General features: G+C 36.2%; 1 protein-coding gene across 5 annotated transcripts in view; it reads right to left on the bottom strand.

The window, feature by feature from the left end:
* The window catches only part of ATG5 (autophagy related 5), a 124,558-nt gene that overhangs the window by 84,833 nt on the left and 15,057 nt on the right, over positions 1-24,668 (bottom strand). For all 5 annotated transcript variants that reach the window (XM_024115566.3, XM_028494610.2, XM_028494608.2 and 2 more), the window contains exons 4-5: positions 17,255-17,333; positions 63-225 (exon numbers count right to left, since the gene is read on the bottom strand). In XM_024115566.3, the coding sequence (XP_023971334.1) occupies positions 63-225; positions 17,255-17,333 (242 nt within the window). The remainder of the gene's footprint in view (positions 1-62; positions 226-17,254; positions 17,334-24,668) is intronic.

The following is a 24,668-nucleotide window of genomic DNA, read 5'->3' as shown; positions in this document are numbered from 1 at the left end:
GAATTATAGTTACTTCATACTTCATAAAGTGGTATTATGAAATTAAATATTGTTATAGTTACCATTTTGTAAACCCATCCAGAGTTGCTTGTGATCTTTTTTCTGCATTTCATTAATTACTTGACTTTTGTGCTTTAAAGCATCCGCTTCTTTCACACAAGACATAAAATGAGCTTCAATTACATCCTTAGATGGACAGTGCAGAAGGTCCTTTTCTGGAAAACTCTACCAAAGGAAGAAAAAATACACATATAAAACAGGTACACACATTACAAAATTAGCTCTTCAAAGAACTGTTATCTCCTGCAATTTTCCAATATTTTAAGCAAACCACTTCTTACCTTTGCAATAAAGAGATTTTAGTATAACTCCAAATACTTTTTAAAATTAACTTAAAAATCTTTAGCTGTCTGGCATATTCTGCACTTTTTCCAAATAATCCTCATGTGATATGGTATGCATTTATACAACATGAAAAAAGATATGAAAGAGCAAGAATTTTAAAAATAGCTTTTTGACTGACCATACCTAGTATTGGCAAGAATGTGGATGGAAATGTAAAATGGTACAAACACTGTGGAAAACAGTTTGGTAGTTTCTTCTAAAAAAGCAAACATCTGATCCTGTCATTCTACAACTAGGTATTTACTTAAGAGGAATAAAAGCATATGTCTACACAAAGACTTGTACGTGAATGTTCACAGCAGCTTTATTTGTAGCAGTAAAAACACAGGAAGCAACCTAAATGTCAACAGGTAAACAAATATATAAACTTATCAAAGTGTACACTTTTAACATGCATAGTTTCCTTTAGGTCAATTAGAGCTTAACAAAGCTGTTAAAATGTAAGGTCAAATAGCTAAATTTACATTCTTTACCTTCACTGAATCTTTTAGGCAGTTGAGGCAATGATCACTGACAAATAAGCAGTTATGTAAATGAGATGACATGTACTTTTCACCGAAAAAAAGAAAGATATTAACAATAATAGCTAACTCTAATTGAACACTTAGTATGTGACAAACATTGTACTAAGACTTTAATATGGATTAAATCATTTAATTTTCCTAACAACTCTTGAGGTAACCACTATTGTTATTGTTATTTTACAGATAAAAAATATATAAATAAAGCTCTTGGAGTGGATAGAATTGTACAGCTTGCTAGTGGTGGAGCTAGAATTAGTCTGACTCAACAGTCCCAGCTCTTAAACCACCATGCAATACCACTTCCTCCCTAAGACCTAAATATGTACTTAATGATTATATTTGAACATTATCTTACCAAAAAAAGATATTGTTCTATAAGTCCTTTAATAAAAATGGAGTCAAATAATAATGGTAGAAAATAGCATTAGTTATAGCCACTCACGTTATTGTATTAATAGACAACATTCAATTATCCAAGTCATGGAAAGCTCCTGAATGATTAGGAAACTTACCACAGATGCCCTCCTACCAAAGGAAAAGGCACTTGACAACCTATGGCTATCTCCTAAAGCATATTTTTTAAACGCAAATAATCAGTCACACCTCCTTCTATTTTCATAGAATCCAGCCTCACAGTTTCTGCTGAGTAAATGGTAAGCCACTATATAACTACCCGCTGGTCACAGTTGCCTAGAGCAGAAGGAAACAGCTGAGACAATCAAATTGTCTCTCTAGGTACAAATGGATTCCAGTTTCATGGTGCTCTTGAACTAGAAGTCCATAAAGAATTAAGATGGATGCTTTCAAACACAGGCACACAAAGGCAAAGAATAGGAGAAAATATAAAATGTCTTAAGAATGAAAAGGCAAAAGGAGAATATGAGGGACAGATAAAACTAAAAGATGAGAGAGGATATGGACAGCAGAGAGAGTGTCCCTGCCTTAAGCAACTTTACAATCAGCTGTATTTGCTTTGAATCAGCTAGACTGAAGGGATTTGCCCTGGATTCCTGACCAGGACAAAGAATTAAGTGTACATCATATCAATTCTATTACAGACAAATGGATTAGCAATATGATAATGATTAGCATTATGATTTAAGAAAATTTCAATTTTGTTACACTTGATCTATAAAATTAGAAGGGCTTTTTCAGACCAATGCTTTATTTTTTACTTTTTTAGGCCGTGCAGCATGTGGGATCTTTGCTCCCCAACCAACCAGGGATAGAACCTGCACCCCCTGCAGTGGAACGGCGGAGTCTTAGCCACTGGACCGCCAGGGAAGTCTAGAAGGGCTTTTTCAGTTATTGTACAGCAGTCCCCAACCTTTTTGGCACCAGGGACCAGTTTTTCCCGGGAAGGGATTTGGGCGGGGAGGTTCAGGGGGTAATGAAGCTTCGCCCGCTTGCCCACCACTCACCTCCTGCTGTGCGGCTCAGTTCCTAACAGGCTGGGGACCCTTGTTGTACAGTTCACTACACTGCTAATTATCCACTTTGGTTATGAATGAGTGGCAGAAAATATAAAAGTTCATATTCCAAAGAAAATATTGTTTTCATGTACTTTAATTTATGACCTATTTAAGCTTAAATACCGTTAGAATTTCTTAAAATTGTATACAAGCTGATTATGAAAAAAAGGAGTTAGGATCTCTCAAACCACTGGTTTGAAAAATCAGGAGGAAAAAAATCCCGCCATTTTTTAGTGTTGCATCATCATAGGCTGCTAATTCCTTCAATGGCTCTTGTAACCAGAGAAGGTACTGAGGTTTTGCTTTTCCCAGACTTCCACTGCTTTGCAGGTTTCTAAACTTAACCAATGCTGACACCTATAATTGATAGCTGACAATTCCAAATGCCTAGTCTTTATAGCAAAAGAGGGGGTCTATTAAGAGAGTGCATGTTTGTACACCTACCCTTCAACAGAGAATGCCCTATCTCCAGATGAACTCTTTAATGAAATGAACTCAGGGGAAGCATGAGAGCAGTAACAGAAAAACAGAGATACCTGCTTAGGCAGCCACAGCAGTTGAATTAATTGTGGCAATGAATACAGTGTCAGATGTCTCAGCCAAAGCCCCCACAGCTTCTACTCATGAAATGCTCTTCTTTCCATGATTAGCTTGGGCTGGGGTGGGAAATCGTTTTTTTGAAAGCTTCACAATAAAATTACAAGCAGAATCTTGATTTGTTACATTACATTTCTAAATCTCTTCTCATATACATGAGCAGTTGTGTTTAAGTGCATATCTTTTCAGTCCAAATTCTTGCAAATAAAGGCAGCGACTTTAACACCATGTTTACTTGCTTTCATTAATCTTCCAAGTCAGAATCCTAATAAACTAGATCTAATTTCACTTTTTTCCTGAAAGGTTCATTTTACTTATATATTATTACCTGTGTCCTTTAATTAAAATATTAATCCAGGCAGTCTGGAGTATGTCCAGACGCATTAGAGATAACCAAATAACACTAAACGAAACACTAAAACTACTTACAAAGTTACTGGGAAAAAAAGCCTTTTCAGTCTATTAATAATAATATTACAAGCTCTATTATGACAATAGAGCAAAACAAAAAAACATTTCCCACGTACTGCTGATTCCTCCTTCTCCCCGTCTCCCACATCCAATCAAGTTCTGTTGAATCTACATCCTAAATAGATCTGAATCCATTCACTTTCAACATTCCCAATGCCACTTTCCTAGTACAAATTAACAACTATGTGAAATTTCTGAAAAACCTCGTGACTGGATCCCATGCCCAAAATCTTACCCTCTTTAATTCATTTTTCACATTTGGAGTCATGGTGATCTTTCTAAAATGCAAATCTGGTCTTCTCACTCAGCTGCTCTGCTCTACTTTTAGGATAAAATCAAACTTCTAATGCTTTCAACATTCGAATGATTTCTCACTCTGCTAACCTCTCCAGCATAATTTCTTACTCGCATTTCACATACTCCATTCTCTTTCCCTTCTCTCCCACATACAGTCTCTGCTCCAATGATCCTGAATATCTGTCATCTGCTCAGACATTCTTTCAGCCATACTCTCTTTTCTGTCCTTTACACAAACTATTTCTTCTGTCTGGCACACTCTCCCTGCCTATCTCTCAACCACCTACACGCCTACCCCCCAAAAAAATCCTCCTCAAAATTCAGATTCAGTTTTGATATCACTTCCTTCAGGAAATTTCCCTTACTCCCCAAGTCTAGGTCATGTTCACAAAGTCCTTATACTTGACTCTATAATATCATTTATATTCTTATGTCACTGTAGTCTTAAAGCTCCACAAGACAGAGACCAAGACTGTTCTCAAGTCTGTGTCATCTCAATAAACTTTTAAAAATAAGTAACTTTATTGAGATATGATTTCACATACAGCCAAATGAAGAAATTTTACGCATACAGTTAGATGAATTTTGATACTGCGTAACTGTCAGCCCAAACAAGATATAGAACATTACCATCACCTTCTAAAAAGTTCCTTGGTGTCCTGTGCAATCAGTTCCCCCATTCTGAACCTCAGCTACCACTGATCTGATTTGTATCACCAGAGATTAGGTTTGCCTATAAGATAATCACATACCAACAGAATCATACAATGTGCGGTACTGTGTACTCTAGCATCTTTCACTTAGCATGTTTTTGAGATTCATTTTTGCTACTGCATGTATCCGTAGTTACTTTTTATTGCATAGTAGTGTACAACTGAATGGATATACCACCATCTATTAATCCAAAACCCTGTTAGTAGACATTAAGATTATATGCAATTTTGGCTACTATTAAGAAAGTTGCTATGAACATTAGTGTACAGGTCTTCTGAAAACATGTTTTCATTTTTCTTGAGTATATACCTTGAAACACAAATGTTGTCATATAGAAAGTTTATGTCTAACTTTATTTAAAAACTGCCAAACTATTTTCCAAGATGAAAGTACAATTTTACACTCCCTCCAGCAATGTAAGAGAGTTCTGGTTACTATATTCCTCAAACTTAGTACTGTCAGAATTTTTTTTTTTTGCTGCACCGTGTGGCTTGCGGGATCTTAGTTCCCTGACCAGAGATTGAACCTGCCCCAGGGCAGTGAAAGTGCCAAGTTCTAACCACTGGACCACCAGGGAATTCCTTTTTTTTCGGTACTGTATTTTTAATTTTAGTCATTCTACTGAGTGTGAAGCAACATCTCATTTTGGTTTTTAATACACATTTCCCTGATGACTGATGATGGTGAGCACCATTTCATGTGCTAACTGGTTATTCCCATATGAACATACATATACATAACATACATATATCTGTTCATATATATACACATATATATGTGTGTGTGCATATATATGTCTGTTTAGATCTTTTGGATGTGTTCCAAAGTGAATGATATATTAGGGAACAATTTGAACAATGTATATTTCATGTTTACTTTTGTAAACATTGTCCACAATAGTAGGTGAAGACAAAAAATGCACCCAGCTAAACCAAACCACATCAGAACACACAAAACACACACACACCTCAGAAATGGATCCACTACTTTAATTCATACTATGAGCTACACTCACCCACATCCTGTTACAATTTTGTCTGATTTCAGATAACCTTCCTCCTATCACTTCACAATAACTAACAAGCTGCAATCCTTTCCAATGCTCATTTCAACAGCAAATTTCCAGTCTTTTGCAACAGAGAGTGCCATATTCATTTTAGTACTTACGTATTCCTTAACCATTTAACATATGTAAAATTGTGCTTTTATTAGGTTCCTATCTTTTTCATTTGTCATTAATGGAGTTTTGGGGTTTCCTCTGATTTTTAACAACACAGTACTTTTTAGGAACATGTATCTTGCAGTAGAGCAAAACTATATAGAAGTGGTGAAAGCAGACACTCTTGCCTTTTTCCTGATCTTAGGGTGAAACATTCAGTAAACCACCATTTAGCATGATTTCAGCTGTAGGCTTCTCATATTTAGTCTTTGTCAAATTGAGACAATTCCCTTCTATTCCTAAGCTTGCTAAGAGTTTTGATGAACAACAGGTACTGAGTTTTGTCAAAAGCTTTTTTTGCATCTATTCATCAAATCATGATTTCTCTTTTTTCTGCTAATATGCTGAAATGAATTAAATCGATTCATTGATAATGAAGTTGAGTCACCCTTGTATTTGTGGGACAATCTCAACATGGTCATGGTGTATTGTCCTTTTTATATGTTGCTACAATCGATTTGCTTGTATTTTCTTGAGAGTGTCTGCATCCAAGTTCATTAGAAATACTGGTCTGCAATTTTCCTTTAATATCTTTAATAGGTTTTGGTATCAGAGTTATTCTGGCCTGTAAAACAAATTGGAAAATATTCCCTCCTCTTCTATTTCTGGAAAAAGCCTACAGATTGACATTATTTATTCCTTGAACATTTGATAGAATTCACCAATCACGAAACTAGGCAAGGAATTTTACTTTGTGAGGATTTTTTTTTAAATTACAAATCTAACTTCTACATATATTCAGGGGCTATTCATATCTGCTACTTCTTCTTTTCATTGAATTTGTCCATTTGTCAAATTTTCTGGCATAAAGTTGTTCATGATATTTCTTACTATCCTATTAATGTTTACAGGATCTGTAGAAACATCCCATTTTTTCATTCCTGGTATCAGAAATTATGTTTTCCTACTATAGAAAGTTTTTAATTCCCTCTAAGCACTGCTTAGGGTGACTCCCACAAACTTCAATATGTTGTGTTTCCATTATCATTCAGTTTGAAATACTTTTAAAATTTCCCTTGTGATTTCTTCTTTGACCCATAGCTAACTGAAGATTTAGTGGCCTCATCCTTTAGATAAGTGTGGTCACATATTTTACTTACAGACATTATTAATCCTTCCTTAAAATTATATTATTCTTGCCTTAAACTGTCATTTCTCTTTTAAAGAAGTTAAAAGAGGTAATTTTTTCTATTTATCATTTATTTACCATTTCTAGTGTTCTTCATTCCTGCCTGTAGCTTCTTCCAGTGCTTTAAGACATCATTCCATTTTCTTTTGTTCTTCACTATTTGTTCCTTTTGTTCTTCACTATTTGATGAGAAGTCACCCATCATTAACCTACTGTTCTCTTGCGTCATTTTTTTGGTGGCTTCTTTCAAGATTTTCTGTTTATAACTGGTTTTCAGCAGTTTATGATGTGCTTGGATGTGGCTTTCTATATAGTTACTTGCTTTAGATTTGCTGACCTTCTTTAACACAAAGACTTTTCTCCCCCAAATTTGGAAAATTATTAATCATTATTTCTTTTTTAAAAAATTGAGATATAGTTCATATACAATTCACTTAAAACTGACCATTTTAAAGACTAGAACTCGGTAGTTTTTAGTATGCAGTTGCCCTCCATACCTGCGGCTTCTTCATCCATGTATTCAACCAACCATGGATCAAAATGCAGTTGGTTTGGGCTTCCCTGGTGGCGCAGTGGTTGACAGTCCGCCTGCCGATGCAGGGGACGCGGGTTCGTGCCCCGGTCCGGGAAGATCCCACATGCTGCAGAGCGGCTGGGCCCGTGAGCCATGGCCGCTGAGCCTGCGCGTCCAGAGCCTGCGCTCCGCAGCGGAAGAGGCCACAGCAGTGAGAGGCCCGCGTACCGCCAAAAAAAAAATAAAATAAATAAAAAAATAAAAAAATGCAGTTGGTTTTATCTGTGGATGCAGAACTTGTGGATACGGAGGGTTGACTGTACTACACCATTTTATATAAGGGACTTCAGCATCCAGTGGGTTTTGTTCTGGAGAGGGGGGTCATGGAACTAACCCCCCACTGACACCCAGGAACAACTCTATTCACAAGCTGTACAACCATTACTGCTACCTAATTACATAATATTTTCAACACTCAGAAACAAACCTCATATCTGTAAGCAGTCACTCCCCATTCTGTCCTCCCTCCAGCTCTTGAAAACCACTACTCAACTTTCTGTCTCTATGGATTTGCATATTTTGGACGTTTCATATAATGAATCATATAAAGTGCAGCCTTTTGAGTCTGCCTCCTTTTGCTCAGGCTCAGTATGTTTCAAGGTTCATCTGTGCTATAGCATGTAACAGTACTCCGTTCCTTTTCATGGCCAAACTATATTCCATTGTATGGATATACATTTTGTATATCCATTCATCAGTTGATAAGCATCTGGACTGCTTCCACTTCTTGGTTCTTATGACTAAAGCTGCTATGAACAACCATGTACAAGTTGATGGGTAGACATGTTTTCAATTCCCTTGTGTATATAACTATGAATGGAGTTGGTGGGTCATAAGGCAGGTCTTAATCATTTGAGGGAATTGCCAGATTGTTCTCCAAAGCAGCTGCAGCATTTTACATTCACAACAGTAACACTTAACATATGAAAAGTACCGATTAGCCCACTCTCTCCAACACCTGTTATTGTCCAACATTTTGATTATAGCTATTTTAGTGGGCATGAAGGGGTAACTCACTGAGGTATTTATTTGCAGTTCCCTAATGACTAATTATGCTGAGGTTTTGTGGGTTTTTTTCATTTTTTATTTTTATACAATTTTTAAAGGTTACTTTCCATTTACAGTTATTACAAAATACTGGCTATATTCCCCGTGTTGCACAGTACATCCTTGAGCCTATCTAACACCCAAGAGTTTGTACCTCCCACTTCCCCCACCTCTATGTCTCCTCTCCCCCAACACTGGTAACCACTTGTTTGTTCTCTGTATCTGTGAATCTCCTTCTTTTATGTCATATTCACTAGTTTATCCTATTTTTTAGATTCCACACGTAAGTGACATCATACAGTATTTATCTTTCTCTGACTTATATCACTTAGCATAATGCCCTCCAAGTCTATCCATGTTGCTGCAAATGGCAAAATTTCATTCTTTTTTATGGCTGAGTAGTATCCCATTGTATATATATACTGCATCTTCCTTATCCATTCATCTGTTGATGGACACTGAGGTTTTTTTCCATGTCTTGGCAACTATAAATAATTATGCTTGGTTTCTTTTCATATGCTTACTGGCCATTTATATATCTTCTTTGGAGCAATGTCTACTCAGATCCTTTTTCCATTTTTAATTGGGTTATTTACCTTTTTATTACTAAATTCTAACAGTTCCTTATATATTCGGGACACCAGACCATATTAAATATATAATTTTGCAAATATTTTCTCCTATTCTGTGGGTTGTCTTTTCATTTCCTTTGAAGCACAGAAAATATTTCATTTTGATGAGGTCCAATTTATCTATTTTTTTCTTTGGTTGCTTGTACTTTAGTTGCTGGTACCATGTAGTTGTGTTTACTGTTGCTTTGAAACCAGGAAATGTGAGTCAAATCATATTTCTTAAAATTTTCTTTCTGACCCATGCCCTCCTTCCTTTCCTTCTAGGACTCCAATTACATGTATGTTAGACTGCTTGATATTATCCCAGAAGTCACTGGGACTCTGTCCCCACCTTCCTCCAATTTTCTTCTCTCAGTTCTTTACATTGGATAATTTCTATGGATCTGTCAAGTCCACAGAAGCTTTCTTATGCCATCTCCAATTCACTGTTAAGTCCATCAGTGAACTTTTAATTTCAGATACTGTTCTTTTCAGTTCTGCAATTTTGTCATCTTAAGTCACTGAGTTTTTAATAGTTGCTTTAATTCATTTTTTGCTAATTCCAAATGTGGGTTATCTCAGGGTCAATGTCTACTGACAGCATTTTTCCCCTTGATATGGTTCAAGTTTCCCTGCTTATTTGCATGTCTAGTAATAGACGATTGTATGCTAAACATTGTGAATATGGTGTAAGGATTCTAGATTATACTGTCTTTCTTGTTGAGTTTGTTCTGCCTGGAGCCTCTCCTTGATCTTAAAAAGGCTTAACTTTAGGCTTTATTAGGGAAGATCCAGAGCAATCCTTACTCTGAAAGAGGAGTTCAACTTTGTCTGTAAAGAGCAAGATGGTAAATGTATTATTTGTGGGCCATACAATGTCTATAGCCAGCACTCAACTCTGCTGTTGTAGTCCAAAAGCAGTATGTAAATGAATTAACATGGCTGGCTGCATCCATCCATTATTTATGATCACTAGAATTTATATTCCACATCATTTTCACATGTCACAAAATATTATTCTTCTTTTAATTTCTTTTCAGCCACTAACAAATATAAAAACCATCCTTAGATCACAGGACATATAAAAACAGTCAGTGGCCCAGATCTGGCACACAGGCCATAACTTGCCAAACCTTTCCAAAAGCACAGCCTTTCAGGAATCTAAGATTAATATCTAGTATATTAACTAGGTGTTTCTCCACTCTGGATGGGCTGAACTCCAACATCTCCAGGTATTATGATATTTCTCCCACTTTTAAGCCCCTAACATGCACTCTCTACTAGGCCTTAAGGAACATCACCTACATGTGTGCAGCCCAACCCTCAGCCAAGCACTCTTGGGGAACTCATACTTCTGTGCGTACCCTCTTCTTCAACAACCTAACAAGTTCCAGCTGCTTCAGCAGCCCAGAACTCTAGTCTCTGCACCCTCAGTTCAGTAGAACTTCCTTGCTCTGCTTGAGTTCCACTCCCCATGACATAGTTAGCCAATTACCCTGAAGCACAGAGATGGGCTAAATGTGGGGCTCATCCAGTTTGTTCTCTCTCTATATATCCAGTGCCTGAAAACAGCTCTACTTCATATACTTTGTCTGGCTTTATAGCTGCTTATGACTAGAGGAAAAATACAATCCACTTACTCTGTCAGAGATTAAAGCAGATGTTAACCCCAATAAATATTTGATACCTAATTTAATGACTAAACAAACCTTATTTCATAAAGTTTGAAGTATGTGTGACCCTCTGTGATCTCAACCTCTTGGTGTCCACACCTTTCTGTAATCCCTTCCCCTGGAGTGTAGGTAGGACCTGTGATCTGCATTAATAAAAAGAATATGGCAAAGGGACTTCCCTGGTGGCACAGTGGTTAAGAATCCGCCTGCCAATACAGGGAACACGGGTTCAATCCCTGGTCCTGGAAGATCCCACGTGCCGTGGAGAAACTAAGCCCATGCGCCACAACTACTGAGCCTGCGCTCTAGAGCCTGTGCGCCGCAGCTACTGAGCCCACGTGCTGCAACTACTGGCCTGCAACTACTGTAGGCCTGCAGGCCTACAGCCTGTGCTCCACAACAAGAGAAGCCACCGCAATGAGAAGCCCGCGCACCACAATGAAGAGTAGCCCCCTCCCACCGCAACTAGAGAAAGCCCACACGCAGCAACAAAGACCCAAAGCAGCCAAAAATAAATTAAAAATTAAAAATAAATGTGGCAGAGATTATGGGATACTACTCCTGTGATTAAGTCATGTTATATAACTCTGGTCTTGCTAACAGACTAGCTCTAGAGGCTCTTTTTGTTGACTCAATGAAGTACGCCACCATGCTGGGAAAATCCACATGGCAAGGGACTTCAAGCAGCCTGTAGGTGCTGAGTACGGCCTCTAGCTAACAGTCAACAAGAAGATATATCCCTTAGTCCGACAATCACAAAGAAATGAACTCTGCCAGCAACCTGAGTGAACTTGGAAGCAGATTTTCAAGTCTTGAGGCAAGAATACAGGCCAGTCAATAGCTTGACTACAGCCTTGTGAGACACTAAGCTGAGGATCCAGGTAAGCCTGACCCACAGAAACTGTGCGATAATAAATGTGTGCTGTTTTAAGCTGCTACATTTCTGGTGACCTGTCCCACTGTGATAGACAGATAATATAATACATTATTGATAAAATACTTCAAGACAGCCACCAATATATAGAGCTGGGAAGTACAGGCAGCAGAAGCATAGGAGAGACCATGAAGTGCACTTAAGAACAAGGAAAGCTACCTCAGATCTATGTCATCAACACACAGTGGAAGGAGCAGGGACATGGTAAATTACCTTAGAGAGAGAAACAGTGGCTCTTGGCCTAGTAAGAAAACTTGTCCATCAGAAAAAGGGTGTGGTCAGTCCTACAAGTATAGCCAGGACCAGTGGTAGTGCCTTCCCATGCACCATAGGAAAGATAGAGTGCCTTGATCCAAAAACCTAAGTTTCTCTGGTCACAATCATTCAGCAGTGTTTTACACAGAAACACCTACCTTAATGCTGACCCAATTTTGCCTAGCAAATGTGAGCTCTGACCCCTAATTATCACTGTCAAGATTCAAAATTTAAATGTCTGTTCTTTTCAAAACCTAAATAAATCAGTTTAGCACCATTTTATTAAGAGAAAAAGAAAAACACCTAATTATTGTTGGGTTTTTTTTACTCCATTAATTTTTTTAAGGATAGATATGCAATAGACCTGAGCATTTTAAAGAGCTCACTCTCTTCATTTGATGTTACTAAATTTCTGAATCACACTACTAACTTCCCTCTTTAAAAACTGCACACACTGTAAGCAACCTTTTGATTATAATGCAGCTTTGCAAGCAAAATGCCCATAGGAATAATGAAATATCAAAGAAAAAAAGAGACAGAGAAATAAAGCAAAGGTAGCAAAATAACAATTGGCAAATCCAGGTGAAAGGTATGTGGGTGTTCGACTCTCAATCTTTCTAATACAGGTTTGAATTTTTAAAAATAAAAGCTGAAGAAAGAGAAATAAAATAATTTTCTCAGGAGGCTAATCAGATTTAGGAATCAAAAATGTCCTTGGGGCTTCCCTGGTGGCGCAGTGGTTGAGAGTCCGCCTGCCGATGCAGGGGACACGGATTCATGCCCCGGTCCGGGAGGATCCCACATGCCGCGGAGCGGCTAGGCCCGTGAGCCATGGCCGCTGAGCCTGCGCGTCCGGAGCCTGTGTTCCGCAACAGGAGAGACCACAGCAGTGAGAGGCCAGCGTACCGCAAAAAAAAAAAAAAAAAAAATCCTTGAAGCTAATTAAGAAAACCATGAAGAAGATACCTTTTTCATTCCTGTTTTGGTAAACAGAAAAAGAAAGTGAAGTAAATCTACATGTTTTAAAGTAGTTAACACTTTACAATTGCATAATATTTCTCTCTCAGAATTCAAAAAATAATATAAAAATTCCTACAAAAACAATTTTCTGAATCATCCTTTACAACCTTTTGGTTTTGTACACAACACTTTTTAAAAAAATAACTTTATTTATTTATTTATTTATGGCTGTGTTGGGTCTTCGTTTCTGCGTATGGATTTTTCTCTAGTTGTGGCAAGCGGGGGCTACTCTTCGCTCTGGTGCATGGGCTTCTCATTGCGGTGGCTTCTCTTGTTGTGGAGCACAGGCTCTAGGCACGCAGGTTTCAGTAGTTGTGGCTCGCGGGCTCTAGAGTGCAGGCTCAGTAGTTGTGGTGCACAGGCTTAGCTGCTCCGCGGCATGTGGGATCTTCCCGGACCTGGGCTCGAACCCGTATTCCCTGCATTGGCAGGCAGATTCTCAACTACTGCACCAGCAGGGAAGTCCAACACTAACTTTTAAATCTGCATTGTTTTCTAAACTCTTGTTATTCAACCCATGGTCTGGTGGATCAACAGCTCTGCGAACTTGTTAAAAATGCAGAACCTCTGCCCTCAACGCAAACCTATGGAATCAGAATCAAAATCTGCACTTTAGCAAGACACACATGTGATTTGTACGTACGTTAAATTTTGAAAAGCACTGCTCTAGACATTAAAATTCACTTACTATAAACATTATAAATCTATTCAAATGACAAGCATCAAAGTCAGTTAAAAATTAGAGAAAATATGTCCTTTCGAAAAATTTTTAACAGGTTTTCTCCCCAAGAATTCAGTGTGAACTATGAACTGACCCAAATGTGTGTGATGGAGGTGGGGCAATCTCTTGGAGACTTCAGTGTTGCACAAAATCTAATTAAAATCAATATCTTTGAAAGCAACTGTAAAATAAAAATTCTAAGCAATCTGGTTAAAGCACACACATCATCTGACACACTCAATACAAAATCATGAAAGATAAAATACTGATGCATCAATTGACAGAAAGTTGTTACTTGATAAATTTAACCTGTTGATGAGAAACTATTTTCTAGAAACTTAAAGAAAATCTGCTTCCTCTATCTAAAAGCATTGCTTTTCTACCTGCAAATTTAATGCCTACTCAGTTTCATTATAATCAATCAAAAGCCATAAGGCACTACAAGGGGATGTGGGCCTACATCAGCCCGTATAAGCTATCAATTAAATACCTGAGGACGACCTCTGTGGTAAACCAGGTCTTATAACCCTAAATAAAGGTAACTTAGTATAAGGAGAAAGAAATCTGGGCAATAATTTTCCTCCAACACAGGCCAGGGTCAGAAAGAGTAAGAGCAGCTGACAGAAACACGCTGGTAGTTGGAGCAAATTTAAAACATCCCCTAACATTCTGCTTTCTATTTAATTTCTCTAATAAACTTTCCATCGGGGAAGACAATGTATGACCTACTAAGGATCCCAAAGAGCAATTCATTTTAAAATATCAAGAATAAACCCATTACCTGTCAACACAAAAACTGTATTTTTGTGAAAAATAACTATATTTTCCAGGACGACAACAACAACAATTTAGGGAGAAGACCAGCACTGCTGTACAGTTTTGCAAATATCTTTATAATGTCTGGCTTAATGGGAAGTAGATGGAGTTATCTTATTTGCTTCCACATTCAATACTATGCAGTTGTTTTGGTTAAAGTATGTAATTATACAGGTTTATAAAAATATGTAGTTGGAAAAACTAGTATTTTAATAGTCTTTTCAGATTTATGGATATTCTTTTTTCATACTACATCAATTCAATAAGTATAGTTTATTATAACATTAATGTGGAATCTGAAAACACATCAATAAACATTTTGACCTCTGTTACATTAAAACTCCTGATGCCAGCCGTGCACTTTGAACAGATCTTTCACACATGCATAATTTCTCAACATAATGCATGGATCATTTGGAAAGTACCTGTTTACTGAATTAAGGTAGGCCTTCTCCAAACGTTTTCACACTTCACTATATAAAATTTCTCAAAAATCAATTTGTTAAAATGACCACCAATCTCATCAGAAAATTCTTTGAGAATAATAAAGCTGTCAAGCTCATCGTGACAGATACATGTTTTCCAAAATTCTAATTTTCACTTAAAAGTGCAAATCTTATCATTGGAAACAAATACTGTCAGTTGTTTTCTCTGCAATGAGAGGTCACTTTGTTTGTTTTCAAGAAACTAACAAATACCCAAGTGTGAATAAACCACAGTTTGTCAGTCACTCTTTCAAATAAAAAATGGTGTTTCATGAGAAAAGTGGCTCATTTAGCTCTCAAAGTAAACAAGGGCACAATGCTTTTCCTTAAGACAACCATCGTATTTGGCACACAGCAGAAGTGCTTTATGTGTATTCCCATTTCACCACATGAGATTAAAAAGACACGTACTTAAGAGTCAAGATTAACAATAATTAATAATTTGTACCGCTTCACCCAGGAAAGTCCTAGTGTGTGGTGGTGAAGAATACAACGACCGCTAGCACATTTTGGTACAGGGCCTTGCTCTGTGCTAAGGTGCCAAAAGTTTTGCTCACCATCGCTTTTGCAGATCAGTACAAATTTAAACACAGTGGAAAGGGCAGATAGCATCTTAATATTATTATGGAAATAGGAATCCCCATGGATGTGGGTCCATCAAGCACTCTGAGAACCATAACACTATACCAATCATAAGAATTCTAAGCCTTTCCTATCATTATTACAATCCATCAACTAATTTGACCAATAATTACAGAGGGCCTAGCAGGCAATGCCAACTAGGTACCATAAAATTTGTTTGAGTATCTTTTGTATCATTCACGCATATATCCCAGGCTCCTAGAACAGTGCCTGGCTGGCACACAGCAGGCTCTCAGTATTTGTTGAATGAATAAATAAGTGGGTAACTATGATATATTTTAACCTAGATTTCAAAGTCTTTTAGAGTGCATTCTACATACACACACACACGCACACACGCACACACACACAATCTAATTACTGGAAATGCTTTTCAACATATGGGAAAGACCTGTTAGGCAATATGGAACCTCGACACTTATTATGCTTGGAGTAGTTTTACCTTCCTACCATTCTAAATTTAAATTATTATACATACAGGCAGTCCTTGTTCTTCATGGTAACTGAAACTCATGCATATTAGAACGATGTCCTCACTCTGTATGGTTCTGTGGTAACTAACATCTGTGGTAGCATGGTGCTGTGCAAAGTATATCAGTGCAAATAATAGGGAAATAAATGCAGACGCCCCACAAATTCAATTTCAGTAAAACGGAAAGGAAAGTAACTTAGGTAGACTGGGTGAACCTTTGGGCAATGACTTTGAATAAGTGACCCTAATGGGAAAGCAAATCAGACACCTAAATGACTTTTCAAACTCTTAGCATGTCTCCCTCCCACTATATGTCACCATTTGAGAATCACTGCCTAGTGATCAACTAATAGAGGGGGTTCAATCCTTCAGCGGTACTTGCTTGTGGGGTGGAGGATGGAGAATCAGGGTGTTTAGTGAGAAAGAGGGATGAGATTTTTATAAAATAATGAGACAAAATTAGTTACAATAAACCTAGCCTGGACTCTTAAAAACTACAGGAATTAGGGGCTTCCCTGGTGGCGCGGTGGTTGCGCGTCCGCCTGCCGATGCAGGGGAACCGGGTTCGCGCCCCGGTCTGGGAGGATCCCACATGCCGCGGAGCGGCTGGGCCCGTGGGCCATGGCCGCTGAGCCTGCGCGTCCGGAACCTGTGCTCCGCAACGGGAGAGGCCACAGCAGAGGGAGGCCCGCATACCACAAAAAAAAAAAAAAAAAACTACAGGAATTAATATTTCTCAAAACAGACTTAAATCAAGTCTTTGTATTTCTGTCTCCTAACGCTTCTTTTCATTCCATCAAAAGATCCTTAGACTTACTCAGTGTTAGGTTGCCTCCTTCCCCATTCCCACGCCCACATGCACTCAGGATTTTGTTCTTCCTATTTGAGATTTTTTTAAATGAATATAAATATTCCGAAATATTATAAATTTTAAACATAGTGTATCCAGCTCCAACAAAGAATAGGCACTTATACATTAAATGTTTAAATGGTTCTGTCAAGAGTTAAGAAGAAATTGAAAGGCATTTTATAAACACTAATAGCAGCTTAGCAAATAAAAAGTATCATGGGAAAAGCAATAAACAACTTAACTTAAAAAAAAAAAATTCTACTCTAAGTCTACTTACTAAGTAGTACCACAAGTGGGACAAATGGGAAATGCTATTTAAACTATACCTTAAAATGTACTGTGATGTTCCAAGGAAGAGCTGAACTTGATGCAAGAAGATCAAAGAGCAAACCAATTGGATAATGCCTAAAAATGAAAGAGTATATTTTAAGATAAAATAAATATTTAAAGTTAAACTACAACTCCAAAATAAATTTCCAGCATGTTTCAACATCAAATATCAGGGGACTTTAATCACAAATCACAGTTACTTGCCTGGGCTAATATGGCATAGTATCTAGGCATCAGGTGTTTTTTTTTCTTCTAACCATACCGTTCCCCAGGGAATCCTCAATACACATAATGAAATTGTACTAAGGCACCTTTTATCAGCCATGAGCACTGTTATGTCAGTACTGCCACATCTAATTATCATCCAAGCATTCATATTGGGAAACCAGTTTTTCTCTAGAGGGGTGGGACAGGGAGGGTGGGAGGGAGGGAGATGCAAGAGGGAAGAGATATGGGATCATATGTATAACTGATTCACTTTGTTATAAAGCAGAAACTAACACACCATTGTAAAACAATTATACTGCAATAAAGATGTTAAAAAAAAACCTTAAAATTTTAGAAAATGTTAAGAACTGAGAAGAGCACTTAAAAAAGCATGCAATCACCTATTTTGTACTTACTACTATTAACATTACAGTATTTAAATTTCCAGTCTTTTCTTTATGCACACATATCTAAATATACATTAGGCTTATCCTTTAGACTGCTATAACCTGCTTTTTTCATATAACAATATATGAACATTTTCCAAAGTCACTGAATATTCTTTTGCAACCTAATTCTAAAGTTTTTAAAAAAATAATAAATTTGGGGCTTCCCTGGTGGCGCAGCGGTTGAGAGTCCGCCTGCCGATGCAGGGGACGCGGGTTCGCCCCCCGGTCCGGGAAGATCCCACATGCCGCGGAGCGGCTGGGCCCGTGAGCCATGGATGCTGAGCCAGCGCGTCCGGAGCCTGTGCTCCGCAACGGGAGAGGCCACAACAGTGAGAGGCCCGCGTACCGAAAAATAAATAAATAAATTTGGGACTTCCTAAATGAGAGAACATTTCCTAATATAACCATTACCCACAGTGAAGCAAATTATTTAGTAACAAACAAGTTAACAATACAAACCTTGCAGATTTCAGTGGACAAACCTTATTTTTTACATCCTTTTAAAGAATCTAAAGTAGCTTAATCAGTAAATCAGAATAAATAATCCTTCCAACAAAGACAAAAAGAAGACTGCCTGGTTTTATGTACAGTCCTGTTCTTTCCTATATATTAATGAATTACTCCTAGATTTAAGAGTGGAAAACTTTGAAAATACATCTAATTTCCTTCCAAATGAGTGACCCAAATACATGACCTGATCAAGATTCAAATATTAGCTAATACTATTTATGTTGGCTTACATCTACATAATATAATTGTGGAAAAATCATCAGTCATTAGAGATCATATATTTATTTAGAATGAATTTAAGATGAATGCCCTGCTAGGAAAATAAAACAGTGAGTAGTTTTAGTCATATATGTATCTCTTAATAAAACCCTCAAACTTCTAATCGAAAGTCAGTATCTAACACAAATCCTTCATAACTAGGAATGAAGTAAATCTTGAATTAACTAAATTACAGAATGCTTCCTTTAGAAAATTCTCTAATCAGGAAAAACTCCAGTCTCAGTTAAAAACTGAAATAAAAATATTAATTTAAAAAAACAAAAATATTGCACTATAAACAAGTTATAGATTCTATCCAATTCTGATCTTTCTCTCTGACCTCTTAAAATTGCACAGGCTCTACATAATGCCCTGCACTTTTACAAATTAGACCTTTTTTTAGTCTTCATGTCCCTCTGAGTTATGTGCAACTAGGTTAAGAATGAATATGGGTACTTAAACTAATAGAGCATACTGCTTTCCAAACTCTATGCAGCACTGCAGATATAATTATAGAATCCCTTTAGCAAATTATGTAGTTGACCTATTGGATAGATTCACCAGTAACCCCATAAAATGACTAGCAATTCAGTGTTGCACACGTTCTCCACCATTCACAAATGGAACTATATACAAATTCTAAAGTTAAATCAAATATTATCTTAAAGTAATCTATACAGTCACATAAAATCAAGTACAACCTTAAAATTAAATAACAAGTATTTGAGTTAGAATAAAATTTAAACATAAAAAGACTCATAATAATCATTTATTTTTTTACCCTCAATATTAAAAAAAAAAAGGCCTGCAAGTGCACAGACTCTTGTACAAAGTACCTAATAGCTGCTGAATGCATAAATCAAAGATCCACAGAGTAGTTAACCCTTGGTATACCATGAAGATCCAATGGGCCCAATTTTAGATTCTGAACTTCTTTTCTGAGCAGCTCTATTTTAAGATTAATACTTCATAACTTTTATTCTTTTTTTGTTAAGATTTTTTGGATATGGACCATTTTTAAAGTCTTTACTGAATTTGTTACAATATTGCTTCTGTTTTATGTTTTTGGTTTTTTGGCTGTGAGGCATGTGGGCTCTTAGCTCCCCCACCAGGGATTAAACCCGCACCCCCTGCACTGGAAGGTGAAGTCTTATCCACTGGACCACCAAGGAAGTCCCCCCTTTTATTCTTTCTTAAAAGTCTTCCAAAAATCACAGAGAAAACTCACTTAAGAAAAAAGAGGAAAAAAACTTAGTCTGTCTAGTAACTGCCATATGAATTCACTGGACCCTTTTACAAATCTAAGATATATTGTGGTATCTTAGTGATCTTATTTTTTTCCTCTATCTTGAAACGTTTTGCTGTTTCATCACTCTAGGGATTATTTCATCATTACTTATCAATTATATTCCTAACTAAAAAAAAAGATTAAAATAATAAGAATTTGGAAGAATAATGTTATGCCTAGAAGAAAGATATAATAATGCATCCTTCTTCCATTTTCTTACTTTGTCACCTAAAACATTATACCATATTCCAAAAAGCATAAAATAAGGATGCAGACCCCATCTTTGGAGTCTGCTTTTATCTCTCATTAATACAGCTGAAAATTCAAAATGTCTTATTTTCCACCTATATTGACAGAGGAAGACGTTACATAATTAGATAAATCAAAAGATTTTTGCAAAGTGACAGCAGTACTTTAGACTTTAATGACATTGGTAAACTGATCATATAAGTGAAATCTCATACTATGAGTCTTTAGATGATGATATCCTAGGTGAATTTTATAAAACTCAAGAACTAATGCATAAACAATGTATTTCTAAGGACATATGGCATTCTTATCCACTTAGTCATTCAAAAGAAAGGACTTCTTCATACAGTATTTCATGACTAGAACCTAGACCATTCCATTTTGCTAAAAGGATGTGTATCAGTATTCTATCTTTAATGCCATTTGTACGATGCAATTTACATGACAGTAAGTGGGCAAATATTAAAGCCAGATTTGTACACAAAGATGACTGGAAGGAATTAGATGATGTAGAAATTAAAAACAATTGGACTGTTCATTCAGGATGTTTACTCATGTAATAAAGAAATTATTTTACAACAAAATCACGATCTAGGGCTTTTTAAATTTTGTAAAGCATTGCCGTTAAACGCAAGAAGAGCCAGAAGTAATGACAAGCTGGAACCTCATACAGATCTATTTGAATGTTTGACAACTAATGAGCAGTAACTTGCATTGAGGACATTGCCCACTTCTGGTATATATATACCTTTGAAACCAGGAAAACATGGAGTGAAAATTTGAATTTCTATATTTAAACGCTTATTAAAATTTCTATAATAAAGTCGTTAAATGCCATTCCTTTATACTTCTCTAAGTTATTTATAAAGTGACTTAAATATATATATATATACACACACACACACATACATATTTTAAAGTTCATTGGTCTCATATAGTAAATGATGATGACTTTTTCCTGATATACTAAGGGTTAGGATGGAAATTTAAGTATGATAATTTCTAAAACTTATATTTAAGATTTAAAAATATAAAAAATATTAACATAAGAGCATTCTAAATAATACAATAGCTAACAATTATCCTGTAACAATCTTTAGAAATAAAACTAAGCCAGAAAAATTTAGGAGTAAAATAACTATTTACTTCTATCTATTGTCAAAGTATATAGACCATACGTGGATCATCAATGCAGATGCTTATGTCAGAACGATTTTGATGCAAGTATTATACTAACTCCAAACAAATACACCACCCTGAATTAACTGGTTCCAAGACTGCTTATTTCTGATGAATCTATTAATATGCAAGAAAATCTAAAAAAACAGAACTGGCAAAAATTAAAAGTACTGACTTTCTCTTACACTATAATCTGATTTATGTCAAAGATTTCAAAAGTACTAATTTGCACAATTCCTCTAAACAGATATTCCATGTAGTTTTGTTAGAAGACTCCTAACCCATAACACAGAAACCATGTAAGCCATAACTGTGAGTAAATCGTAATGTACTCCTGCCAATTTAACCTAAATTTGAAAGAAAAGGAAGTGGTGAGAATTTGAACCTGGAATACCCCAGAAGAGAACCAAACTGGTAGAGGTTCAATCTACCGCACTATAAAAATTAACTGCACCAGAATATTTAGTGTTGTGTCTACTTTCACATTTTATTCATTTTCTTTCTCTTCCTTAAATTGCTCTAGCCTTTTCTAAATTCAATTCTCTAAATGAATTAATGTTGTTTTTTTTTTTTTTTTTGCATAAGTTGTTTCTTCTTTACCCTTTCATTACTGCTAAAATACATATACATACTGGCACATGGCATGGCAGTAACAGATATGCTTTGAGGTCAGCCAAGGGTGCTCATTCTAGTCTAAACATCTGCAGTTAGATAGCAAACCAGTATTTTAAGATCAGTATTGAAAGGAATCTTCCCTATATACTAGAGAACTATTGTCCCACTCCATTTCACTGAAATAAATGCATCCTATTCATAAGTTTGCTACATTAGTGATTCACTGAAAACAGGATTACATTCTAATGAATAAGGGTTTAACTCAAACGTAAACCAAAGTAATTTAATGATTACAATCTATTTTGCGTTACTCTGTCTATAGTACAAACACAGACAATTACAGGCCAGTGCTGTGTTTCTCAGCTTTCTAGGCCTATTCTTATGGATGAAAAAGTACAGAAATAACCAACTAAAGGGATACTACATGTATAAAATGCTAAGTAAACCACATTTCAAAAAATCTAGTTTACAGAATAATTTATAAAATTCTAAAAATGCACAACCTTAGAAAACTGACTGGACATAAGAGAAGAGCCTGCACAATATTTACAATTAAGATGTTAAAGTTACTTTGTTAAAATTAACTTTTGAAATCACATAGCTACAGTATTAAATTCTGGGTCACTGTATTATGCCAACATTTAAGATCAACATCAGTATTTGCTGCCTTTTTTTTTTAATTCCAAAGGTAGTTTGAACAATTTATTTTCAACAATCAGTCCTGAAAATAAGTCAATTTACACAAAATAATATCCTTGTAGAGACACTTGTTCTACAGTTGACAAAGAACCTTTTTCTACATTTTGTACCTGGAGGCCTAAGATCTAACTAGCATTAGAGTATACTAACAAAGTATTATTTAGAAGAACCAAGAACTTTTCTCTTAATATAAGCTTAATATAAAAGTAACAAATACAAATTTTGAACACTTGAGTTATGGTAACAAGAACCTTCATCCCTTAAAATGCAATGTTAGAGCACCCTCTGCTGACTAATCAATTCAAATCACTCTTTAAAAAGAGATCCTTAATTTGAATTAAGATCAGCACTTTCCACTTCCCATATAATTTTTAAAAGCACTAATCAGATAAGGCCTCCTTGGCATCTCTCTACAAATCAACAACATATTAAGTATTCATTATGTGCATACCACTGTTCTTAAATACTTTTCTATTCTAATATAGACAAATTAACATAAGTAATTAGAACAAACAGAATCAGAGAAAACAACAAGAACTAAGAAACAGAATATCAGCATGTATGGTAGAAAGAGCCCTCAAAATATGGTCCTACTTGCTCATTTGAGTAAGTTATTTATTTGAGCCTCAGTTTTCTCAATAAAAAGAAGAGACTTATTTAGATTCATTTTTTCATTCAACAAACATTTACTTAGCACCTCTCACAAGCTACTGCTTAAGGTACAGAGCACCTGCTGAAGCATCTCACATAGATGATTAAATATTTGTAATAATAATTAATATGAATAGGAGAAAGGGTTACAGAGAGAGAAGGAATATCAATTTATGCTTTCTTCCTTCTTTTATGAATTGTCTAAACTGGTGATTTCCTTTCTCACTTGAATTTACTTAAAACTCCAAAGAATCAAGTATAAGGCAGATATTATCATCCTACTGAAATAAATGCTCCTCTACGCTTAAGACACATTTATGGTCTCAAAAGTCCAAGTCCTACAAAGCTTCAATGGTAGCTGCTTCCCTACAATGATTTTCCTATCCTATGAAGCCCACTGCTCAAATGCCAGGTAGATATTGACAGCCTATTTCCAGGAAGATAACTCTTATCACATAAGAGAAAATTGTTATTGTTGGGAGCAAAGAGAGAAAAGATCAGAACTTAGCCCAGAGGTCCTAAATTTTATTCATGCCTCGATAAGTTATTCATTCCTCAAATATATGGAATACCTAACAACACCACAGGAAAAGTTGTATCAAAAGCCATTAAATACAATGAGTGTACAGCAAGACACAGCTATGAAAGTGGTATCATGCATAAAAAGCTAACACCTAAAAACTAAAATGAAGATATGTGAACACAATTGCTTTCACATAAGCTCCCTAAAAGGAAAAATAATTTCACTCTTTAATAAAAGACTTTCAGAAGGGATAAATAATGACAAAGTAGGAACACGTCTCTTGAAGCTAAAATCATCACTCTGTCGTTAACAGGGAGGAATGGGTCCAAATGTTGTTTACTGATATCATATATAGAATACAAACCTATAGAAGACAAATCATAGCAAATACAAAAATAATCACCACACAAGATAAATTTAAAAAGCAGCTGAAAGATGATGACTTAATAATCATTTACTATAAAAGCTAAATTGAGGTTTCCCATCTTTCCCAGAGTTTCTCAATTGGGGGTGGTTTTGCACCCCCCGCCCCAGGACATTTAGCAACATTTTTACTATCACAACTGAAGGGCGTGCAACTGGCAATAGTGGGTAGAGACCAGGGCTGCTGCTAAAAACACTACAACATACAGAGTAGCTCTCCCACAGCAAAGAATTATCTGGATCCAAAATGTCAGTAGGGCCCTTGTTGAGAACCCATGCTTTACAATGATAAAACTGAAAAGCCCACTGTCAGTCGCATGAGTTCTTAAGGGAATCTATAACTAATACACATAAAGCAA

Source organism: Physeter macrocephalus, chromosome 10 (genome assembly GCF_002837175.3).
Source record: "Physeter macrocephalus isolate SW-GA chromosome 10, ASM283717v5, whole genome shotgun sequence".
Taxonomy (NCBI): Eukaryota; Metazoa; Chordata; class Mammalia; order Artiodactyla; family Physeteridae; genus Physeter; species Physeter macrocephalus.
This window is presented reverse-complemented; position numbering and strand designations above follow the sequence as displayed.